General features: G+C 37.2%; 2 protein-coding genes across 2 annotated transcripts; both read left to right on the top strand.

The window, feature by feature from the left end:
- Positions 1 to 4,444: 4,444 nt before the first annotated feature.
- On the top strand, positions 4,445 to 5,935 carry sult3st2 (sulfotransferase family 3, cytosolic sulfotransferase 2). Its single transcript, XM_057326479.1, has 6 exons — positions 4,445 to 4,610; positions 4,840 to 5,042; positions 5,115 to 5,241; positions 5,346 to 5,440; positions 5,516 to 5,696; positions 5,820 to 5,935. The coding sequence occupies exons 1-6, from the start codon at positions 4,445 to 4,447 to the stop codon at positions 5,933 to 5,935; spliced, it is 888 nt and encodes a 295-aa protein (XP_057182462.1).
- A 1,062-nt stretch (positions 5,936 to 6,997) lies between these two features.
- Positions 6,998 to 9,489, top strand: rrp36 (ribosomal RNA processing 36). The gene is made up of 8 exons (XM_057325734.1): positions 6,998 to 7,180; positions 7,329 to 7,690; positions 7,960 to 8,098; positions 8,245 to 8,311; positions 8,488 to 8,592; positions 8,680 to 8,754; positions 8,893 to 9,010; positions 9,136 to 9,489. Exons 2-8 carry the CDS (start codon positions 7,387 to 7,389, stop codon positions 9,276 to 9,278), a joined length of 951 nt encoding a protein of 316 aa, XP_057181717.1. The 5' UTR covers positions 6,998 to 7,180; positions 7,329 to 7,386; the 3' UTR covers positions 9,279 to 9,489.
- The last annotated feature ends 1,695 nt before the right edge of the window (positions 9,490 to 11,184 follow it).

Genomic DNA, 11,184 nt, shown 5'->3' with positions numbered 1-11,184 from the left:
CTGTGAAGTATGGGCCATGCGGCGAGTTTTCCACCCATGTAATATCGGCTCTGTTCTAAAGCCTGCTGATTGTAGGCAAAAAACACCCGGCCCTGTTTGCCTTCAAAAATTCCAAGTGCGGACAGGACTTCGATCATTAAGAGCCTAATGAAAAGAAAATATCCGTTCATTAGAAGGAAACAAAAATTTTCAAGTAAAGTTCAGTAAGTTTAATTTTGAAAAACAGGCAAGAACATAAACTAGTATTTTCACCAGCTAAAAATGTTTTTATGTATGGAGTCAGTTATTTCTATCTTAGTGTCAGTAGGAAATATCAGCTTACCTTGGACAGACTAAATCCAAAATACTTCTTAAATTTGCTATATTCATGGTTTAATAATTACACAGCCATAAAAGAACAACAACAAACATATTCAGAATTTCTGTGCCGGAGTGTTCATCAGTTGCTGGTTGGATTATCCTGTAATACACTTAAAAATAAAAAAACAGCTAGGTAACAAGGTTTTGCAATTTGACAAAGCACAGACTCACTAGCAAGAACAGTTTGTAAAATGTGACTGCATGTGAAATTCAGGTTAATCCATGGTTACCTAAACGCTGATTTCAATCTTTGACGTGAATTTATGCAGTATGTCAATGTTTAAGATATCAATATATTTGATCTAATGTTCTTTACATCACATTCTTAACATTGTAAAATGATTTTTATGTACAAAATTGTAAATAACGAAAAAATTGCTAAGGTGACATTCTCGTATAAGCTTTACATTTACATGCTGTGTCTCTCAGCTCAAGTGCCTCTCATGTTCATCCATCTCAGAAAAATCAATATTTACTTGACATTGACTCAGGAGAAAAACATTAAGTGAATGTTTTGCATTCACGTTATGCTAGAAACTACAGTACTCACATCTGGAGTTCCTGCATTGACCTATTAATGCAACACAGGGCCATCATTGTCCTGCAAGGTATAATATACATTTTAGGCAATCTTTTCAAGAACTATCATCCTTTTGCAGAATTAAAATCAGGTGATGGATGTAGAATGGTACCATATCTGGGCTGGTGATAATGACTGGAGATGAAGTGGTTATACAGCTGGTGTCTGTGGTGATGATGACTGGAGATGAAGTAGATCTAAAGCGGGTGTCTGTACAGCTGATGATGGTTGTTTGGGCCTGGACCGGTGATGGTGCAACAACTGTGGTTTGGGCCTGTGTTGAGTTCTTAGGAGAACAAGAAACGCAACGTACATAAAAACAAAAGACTATAGTCATACCAGCTACGCTGAATGTAAAAAAATCTAAAGCTTGAATATGCATTGGTTTAAGTCTATTAGTTTCAAGTAATATCGGCATCTCACAGCAAAATCGGCAGTGTTAAAAAGGGTCAAATGAACTCTCACAGTGTTTATATAATCCACACTTTGAGAGTGTGGATTATACACTGTGAGTGTTAATTTGACCCTTTTTAACACTAGCGATTTTACTGTGTTACTATTTAAAATTCTATTGTTTTTCCTAAAATTATATATACTTAAAAACGAAAAGACGAGACAAAAAACATTGTCTAGATTTTTTGGAATATGATACCTTACCCAATCAAGCCGAGACAGGCTGACATATAGGGACGTACACATGTAGATGATTCTGTCCTTAAAAAGCGTGCACAGTACCGATCCACTCATTTCAATGCCACGCTCCAGTGTAGATTTTACAAGATGAGTGTTACCTTGACCAGCAGATGTCAGCCAATGCCAAACACTATTTTAATTATTATTTCACATTATGAACTATAATATTTCACAAGGAGTGATATAAAAATGTACTAGTATAAGTAAAGGTTTGAGGACAACTTCAAGTCAAGGGACCTTTTACACATGAAGGCCTGTCAAAAGTGTTACCCTGGTTTTACCCTATCATTTGCATAAAAATACAGTACTCCATGAGTCGTATCACAAGGCACATCAAATTTAAGCATTTCTCCAAGTACACATAAAAGGAACGACCTCCCATGATCATATTTTATAGCAATTAAACCATGTTTAACCGTGTCCTACCTGCATAATGGCTTGGTTTTGTCTCAAATGCAGGGAGAACAGAACTTTATTGACCAAACAAAAAACCTCAGGCCACACACCTAAAAGGGTCCAGGCACCACCAGCAGCATGTGGATCCTGCCGAAGCAATCGCAGGAACTCACACTGGAGAGAGCCGGGCCCACACGGGAGAATTTGACCAACTGAGGGAGAACTGAATGCGGGGAGCGAGGTGCCTGGGTGTAAAAGGCTGCGAGGTCCAGGAAGTCAACGAAAAACTGCAGGGCAGAGGGGGAGAACAGTGGACCAGGGTAAGGGGACGTAGCGGCAAGACTACTCAACTCAACTTTATTTATATAGCGCTTTTACAATTTTCATTGTTACAAAGCAGCTGTACATGAGACACATTGACTACAAGCAAAACTATCAAAGTTGTACCTGCAAAAACAAGAAAAGGTTGAAAACACAGAAGACAGACACACCCACACACAAAACACTCCACACACACAACACGCACACGCACCAACACACACACACACACAGACACACACACACACACACACGTACGTACACAGACAAGTACGCACACACACACACGCTCAGTGAGAGCACACATTTAGGATAAAGGAGAGAGAAGCACAGGTCAAATATAGCAGATAATAAATTCCTATATGCAATATTAATTAAGTAAAACTTTAAGATTCTAAAGCAGCCCCCCCGGTCAGGCAGATAGTGCAAAAACAGTATGCAAACGGTGGCGAGGAACCCAAAACTCTAATCGAGAAAAAAAACCTCAGGAGAACCCAGGCCCAACCAGGGGATTCCAGTTCCCCTCTGGCAAAAGCTGCTGCCTCTGCACAAGCTCCAGAGAACTTGCACAACAAGGCTAAATAAAATAAATAAACTTAATAATAAAATAAATTGTAGTTTAAGATTATCATTAATAATCTAATAGCATTTGAAGTTTTGTGGTGAAGACATGTCAAGAGACCGCGTCCTTCTTTATCCAGCTCTATCATCTCAGCTCTTGTCAGGTCCCCACTTCCCATTCTCCGCTCTACCATCAGGTCAGGCCATGAACTGCATCCTGCTCGCTGTGGTAACCTTGGAACAATGAGACAAGACTGGCTGAGAGTAGAGTACTGTTCTGTACTCTTTGATGCAACAAGTACATCAGTTGTGTTTTTGGTTCCGGTTGATCTAACTAATGCAGCCTAAACCCTCAGAAGATTTATATTATGGAAGAGTAGTGTATGCAAGATTAAAAAGATGCGTCTTTAGTCTAGATTTAAACTGACAGAGTGTGTCTGGGAAATAACTAAATTTCCCCTAAGACTAGGGGAAATAACTAAAACAACAAACTAGGGCAGGCTGTCAATCAGTCCATGTGCTCACACGAAACAAAACATCAACACAAGGGGAAAAGCAAACACACACTAGGAACCCTGACCGGTTTTATATTGTTCATGTGCATTTCACTGGTTTTTCCATTAATGCCAACTGACCTTTAGTAGTACATTTCTTAGTTGTGTACAAATAAAAGTCCCATACAGTACAACTCCAGAAAGATTCATGGTGTTACATTAAGTTTAAAGTGTATCCGTTAACTAACAGATCATATAAAAAACCCTTTTCTTGGTGTTCATGGTTCAGAATTCAGAAATGGCTCAGCAGGAATACAAGATGCTCGGCGACAAACTCTTCACATATAAAGGAATGGTGTTCCCTGCAGATCATGGATCGTGTCAACTTAACGCAGATTATATTGACAGTTTAGAGGATTTTGAAATAAGAGATGATGATGTCTTTATCGTTACCTTCCCAAAGTCGGGTGAGGGAAATGCTGAGAGAAAGTAAAGGTTTCCGAGTAGTCTATGTAGTGATAAGAATAACGTTATTATTTGTGTTTATCTATTACTTGACAATAACATTGTGTCCTAATATCAAAATTCAAAATACAATCAGTCTTTAAAGTGCTGTGATGGTGTTTGTTGCTGTTTTTGGAGATAAAAGAAATCTTTTACACATGCAGGGCTTTACTCGGGTGCTATTCTTGTTTTACCCTTTCATTTGCATAGAAAAATATCATGTGTTGTATCATAGGGCAACACAATTTTACTGTACGTAAATATAATGACCTTCCGTTGTCATATTTTATGGCAATAAAAACTGCTTTCTGCATAATTTTATGTACCCTTAACTGGTTACTTTACTACGACATGTCTTATTTGAAGTGTACTGTACAAATAAAGACAGACAGGACCAGACAAAGACTCGAGTAGATATATTAAGTCCAAAGTTTGGCCATAAACAAACAATATAAATATTAAACAATATAAATATAAATACAACATAAATCCCCGTTTTTTCATGCTAGATCTGATTTGGCTCAGTTAGATCTCAGCAATGGCTCAGCAGGAATACAAGAAACTTAGTGACAAATTCTTCACATACAAAGGAATGGTGTTTCCTATAGATGAGACGTATGATCTTACCACAGATATAATTGACAGTTTAAAGGATTTTGAAATAAGAGATGATGATGTCTTTGCTGTTACCTTTCCAAAATCTGGTAAGTGACTGTAGATGCTGTCATGAAGTTAACAAAGTTTTTTCACTTTCAAGAAAGTTCACTTCAGCCTGATCATGTTTGTGTTTGGTGCTAATGCTACAAATGACTATGAAGAAAATTCCCACAACTGCTCAGCGCTGTCGACGTATATGTTTAAGGATTTCGTAATGCAGTTTAGAATAAAGTGATGGCTATGATAATGTTACTTTATGTTCTCATGTCTTCTTAGGTACGGTTTGGACCCAACGTATTATTACTTTACTCTATGAGGAAGATTTCCCTGACAAAGCAAATGAAACCACGTTCCAGCAGATGCCTTGGCTGGAGTTTCGGGAAAAGGACGTGGATTATGAGTCCCGTCCATCTCCAAGACTGTTCGCATCTCATTTACACGAGCACATGGTGCCCAAAGGATTGGAAGAAAAAGGAAAAGTATGTATGTGATAATCTATACGTTACAGTGACTTGCCATTGCTTTCTACTGCACCGCTTTTTTGTCCCTAGATTATCTACGTGATGAGAAACCCTAAAGATGTCTTGGTGTCTTATTTCCATTTTGCTAATAAAATGAAGAACCTGGAATCTGTCGAAAGCTACGACGAGTTGCTGAATAAGTTCTTCACAGGATGGAGTAAGAGCCTTACAGAACTTTACTGAACCGTTGAACTCTGAGCATGTTCACTGAGAAATGTATTATGTTATTAAGCTTTAAAGGTTGTTTTGTTTTTGGTTTAGTGCTCGGTGGATGTTGGTTCGATCACATCAGAGGATGGATCTCAAACAAAGAGAAATACAACATCTTGATCCTGACTTATGAAGAGATGATCAAGGTGAGAATTGTTTGGCTGGTTTCTCATTCAAGTCTTTTGTTTTGAAAAGACTTTAGTGTTTCCATCTTTTCTCAGGACCTCAGATCCGCCGTTGTGAAAATCTGTGAGTTTGTGGGGAAGAATCTGTCAGATGAAGCGATTGATAAAGTGGTTGAAAGGGCCACTTTCAGCAACATGAAGAAAGACCCCAAAGCCAACTACGAATTCCTCCCTGAGAACATGACTGACCAGCCAAAAGGACTTTTTGTGCGAAAAGGTCAGAGTAAATGGAATAACCAAAAGTTTGGGTGTCATTATAATAAAGTTATTTAAAAGTTATTTTTATGTTTTATTTGATCACTTGTAATTGGTGGTAAAATATTTTTTAATTGTGTTACAGGAACAGTTGGAGACTGGAAGAACTCGTTGACCGTAGCACAAAGTGAGCGCTTTGACAAGGTTTACTACGATAGAATGAAAGATCTTCATCTGGAAGTTAACTGGGACTTACACTGAAGACATAATGTCATGAAATGTTATGAGTCTAACATGTGAAGCCTGTTTTGGGACTTGTTTTTGGGACCTTCTCACTATACAGTTTTAATGAATGTCAAGAAACAAACCTCAGGAATTACATTAACACCCAATGTAAAAGACTGACAGACAGATGGATAAAAGTTGTTATTCCATCATACTGTATATTCATTTTTAACTGATCCTAAAATGCATGTAAAACATCAGTATTGTGTTGTTTACATTGCATATTTTTTGATGTTTTCACCAATTTGTCTTGTTTCAATTTGTTTTTAATGGTAAAACGTTAATATGTAATTTGGGAGAAATGTTGTCAATCACAGAATTTATTATAATATATTATAATTATTAATATTACAATAATTATAATATACAATTAAAAGTAAGTTATAATTCGGGCTGGAAATGGAAGAGAACACAGAGGCCAGAGCTCAGGGATTGATTTTCATATTTTATCCTTGAGATTGCCTCCAAACTCTATTCACATTTCCTACATACATAAAGCAGCATTTTCTGCATATGGTTTAAAAAGCAGCATTTTCTGGATCTATGGTTTAAAAATATCTAAAATGTCTCCAACTAGATTTCCCACAATGAATCTTGGCCATTTCCAGAACTGATTATAATAATATCCAAATATTAATAGTAAAGCATCATGACTGCATGTGTTGGCTAAATAAAAAATAAAAAAATGATAGACACAATAAATAGACCATATGTGTTTTTCAGACAATTAAGTAATACGATCTTTAGACCCATTCTATGTGGAAAACTGTGTCCTAAACTGTGGACAACATTTGTTAAACTATCGTAACAATATAAAAATTAAACTATTGAATTAATGATAAAAATTACTATATTATATAGTTTAATTTTTATAGTAATTAAACTATTACATAAGATATATAATTTAAAATGTATTCTTTATTCATTGATTCTTGAATATTTTAGTTAAAAAGATACAAGTGTAGACTCTTACTTTGACAGGAGCGTTACACAGAATTCAGAGGGACTGTTATTTTGAAATGCGTATTGTGACGCGCAAGCTCCGGTCTCCGACCACACGCACGTGTTTACGGAAAGAGCTGTTTAATATCAAATGCGTGTTCAGAGAGTGTTTTACAGTAAATTAGGATTTTAGTTTTATCATCTTCTGTTAACTGACATCGTGTTTAATCGGCAGTAAACCTGTCATGTTTAAGTTACTGTCTACAAGAACTCAATAAGGTAGGTGGATTCAAAACAATTTTAGAAATGTAACTTACATGGTTGCGCAGCACAAGCAACCAGCTTTTACAGTTTGGGATCATTTTTTACATTTTAACTTTTAAATAGTTTTATATGATACAATTGATAACCCATATCTTTTCTGTAGTTCATAGGGACCTCCAGAAACACGCCGTCCTAATTGTTTAGTAAGAAACTAAGCAAAAATGCCCAAATCCGTAAAGAAGCACACCAGGATGAAAGATCAGAGCTCAGACGATGAAGATGATGCTGTAGAGATGGAGAAGAACTTTGCTTTGCTCAGTCAAAGGGGTGCGATGCAGACGTCTGCAGAGGATGAAGAAGAGTACTTTGAGGATGAAGATGAGGAAGAGGGACCAGAAGAGGACGGAGATGACGAAGAGGTGTCAGGAAGTGATGATGATAAGTTAGATAGCGCTCCCGAAGAAGCCTTTAAAGAAGAAGGAAGCACATACATGAAATCACATACAAAGGGTGATATTAAAATAGGTAAATACCAGTGACAGAGTTATGATCATTTAATAATTTATACATTTAGCAGAATTGTTTATCTTTTTATCAACTTATAGTGCATTTAAAGTACATCGCATCTGTCCTTCTGAAACTGGTATCTCCATATTTAGTGGGAAAAATCTCCACATTTTATCAATGTCGTGTTTTTTCAAACCCATGTGTTTTGGATATGCACTTTGAATAAAAGTGTCTGCCAAAAGCAAGTAAAATAAATATCCACTTTCTCCAATCTGTGTGTTTATCAGACTTATCGAGCATGTCGTTTGAAGAAATCATGAAGCTACAGAATAAAGTTGGAACTAAAGCATACAACAAAATCGCTTATGGTGCCACGAAACAGAAGCAGCAGAACACAGAGCCCAAGAAACGACTGAACAGACACAAGTATGTAGGATTGTTTAAACTTTGAACTGTCTTTTCAACGTGTTTATTAAGCTTTGATCACTTTTGTGATACATCTTTAATGATAAAACAAGTTCACACGTGTTTGATAGTTGTTCTGTATAACAGAATTAGTTTTTTTCTCTTAGACCTCAGGAGATTTCTGCAAAGAAACGCGTGCCTTACATCAGACAAGTAGTTCCTGTCAAAAAAAATGTATGTTTGAAAAATGTGTGAAATAAAATCTTATTTAGTTGAATTTTGTTTTTCGTTGTCCATATTTGTGGTTTTAATTGAGCACTACTTACAGAATGCTGGTTTATACCAAACCTTCTGGACAGTAAAATTTAAGTTTTTGATTTGCTCTGTTTTTTGTTTATTTTTTCTTCCAGATTTCAAGAGACCCCCGATTTGATGACCTCTCAGGGGAATACAAGCCTGAAGTTTTTCACCAGACATACAAATTCATCGGCGATCTCAGAGAACAAGAAATGCAGGTTTGCTGCTAAAGTCTGTTACATTTGTGTGATGCCTTATTGACTTCCATTTTATTTGCGTTCTTATGCTCACTGCTATTTTCTCAGATGGTGAGAAAAAAACTAAAGAAAGCTAAATCTGTGGAAAAAAAGGAAGAACTGAAAGCTTTGCTTAAGAGACTGGTAAGTTTGACGTACAACTAAAGTAAATCATTTGTAAAATATACATTATCAGGATACTGCAACTTTTATAGATAGAAAACTGCATAAACCGTATTTACAGCCGCGTATCCATATGATGCTTGTGTGTGTGTACAACAGGAAAACCAGCAGAGAGCTCGGCAGAGGCAAGAAAAGGAGAGAGAAAAGGAACTTCAGTTCAAGAAGAAACTAAGAGGAATGGTTGGCCAGGGACACAAACCCTTCTACCTGAAGAAATGTAAGTCCATCCATCTTTATCTTCAAAAAACATTGTATTATTTCCCAGTTCTAATGCGCTGTTAGTTCACAAAGAGGTGATGGAAAAATATACTCATTTTATATTTTAATATGATCAATTTTAAGCCGACAAGAAGAAGATGGAATTGGCGGAGAAATACAGCGAACTGAAGAAGAGCGGCAAACTGGAGAACTTCTTGAGCAAGAAGAGAAAACGTAACGCCACCAAAGACCGCCGGAAGCTGCCCAATCAGCACAAGGCGCGATGAACACGGACCAATCACAGATCAGCCTGCATAGATTATTGGTCTCTGTATGAAACAATGGACACGAGCATCTACTGGAAGGTTACTCTTGCATATTCAGAAATTGTAATTTTCAATTTCACATGCAGATACACAGAACTGGTTATTTTGTTATTAAGTTTGATGTTTCACCTTCTGTATTTTGTTCTTTACTTAATTAAAATATATGACTTAATGGTTTGCACACAGACATGATTAATTTGGCACATCTCCTATATTTCCACTAGATGGAGCCCTCGGTTCTTCAAAAAAGTCTTGCATAACCCCACTGTCTCGGCCACCCTTTGAATTTTAAACAAGCCAAACTTGTTATGCAGAAAAATCAGCTATCTGAACTGCCACTGAATGATGTTAATCCGTTCTGTGACCTCAAGGGCACTAGACATAAAAACACGTTTCAGACGCCGATATTTGTCTGGGGGATGAGTCAACCCGCCGTCTTATCTACCCCTTTCAAAACCCCAAAATATTTTTTCCTTTCGTCTAAATCGTGACCCATTTAAACACGGTCTGTTTGGGGCTGAGCCTGTTTGTGGCGAGTCCAAGGTTTTGCCTTGATAATTAAGACACGAGTAGGCTACTACTCTGCGTAGTCTGACGTTTAACAGATTGACAGAAACCACCGTTTCCTCACGGTTTATTCTTTAAATGTCTGTTTGTAGAAAAGGTCTCCTAAATCTCGTAGTCAGGGCACAAACACTTCTTTCAAGCATTAAACCCCAATTAATCATTTCATTACGTTCTCGGGTAAAAGAGAAAATGGGACCAGCTCTGCCATACATCTTCCGAACCTGCTCTTCCTTATGCAATGAGAGTCTCCTAAATGCATTCTGCAAATTTAAACAGGGTCTTTTTTTAAAGCAGGTCACTCCAGCTAAGATTTGTACACGTTCGGTGTTTGCAACCGCTCGCACTGAATACAGAACGATGGATTAGTAGCCTTCCTTAACTTCAGGTTTCTTGTCAGAATCATTCCGTCAGTTAATCCTTATCTTTGGGTCATCCAGGGCTTGTTGAAATCTCGTCTCTGGAATCTAAAGCAAACGATCTCCTCTCTTTTATCTCCAATACGTCTGGCAATACCCAGTTGGATTTTCAGTGCTAATGACAAAGAATTCGAAACGTTGACTAAAAGGACAAATGTAGCGTTTGTCATGTTGCCCACTGGACCACCCAATGGGCCGGTGTCATTACTGGAATGGAAGGAGAAACCTTAGGGAACGTTAAATGGTTAACGCTATTGCAACCATTATTTTCAACCAACAAGCAGGCTATTGCTTAGCTATTGGAATAGGTGGGAACAGGTAACCAAGGCAACCCAAGATTCCCTCTAGATAGACACATAGAACCTATTAAGAAAGATTCCTTGAATGTCATTATATTATTTTATTATGGGACATCTGCTCATCGTCCATCTAAACCCCGCTTATCCTTTTCAGGGTCATTTGAGGGTGGGAGTACAGCATCTTGGACAATAGACAGGACCAAACTGATCTGGATATTTAAAATATTTTGCAATGTGGCAATTTTGTATGACTTTGTACAATGAATCATACAAAGACGTACGATTGATTAGAAAAGCAAAAATGAACGTCCACACCTTACACAGCTATCTAAAGATTGTATGATTGAAATGTTTTCACATTATTCCGGGAGGTAGTTCACCCAAAAATTCTTACATTTACATTATGCATTTGGCAGACGCTTTTATCCAAAGCGACTTACATTGCATTGTATTATAAATTTTGTATATCGTTTACACGCACTCTTTCATCGTTTACTCACCCACGTCATTACAAACCTGTATGACTTTCTTTTTCTGCAGAACACAATTTTGAAGAACATTGGTCACCAAACAACATTGACTTCC

This window comes from Triplophysa rosa, linkage group LG25, assembly GCF_024868665.1.
Source record: "Triplophysa rosa linkage group LG25, Trosa_1v2, whole genome shotgun sequence".
Taxonomy (NCBI): Eukaryota; Metazoa; Chordata; class Actinopteri; order Cypriniformes; family Nemacheilidae; genus Triplophysa; species Triplophysa rosa.
Note: the sequence above shows the minus strand (reverse complement) of the source record. Positions and strands in the feature narration are given on the sequence as shown.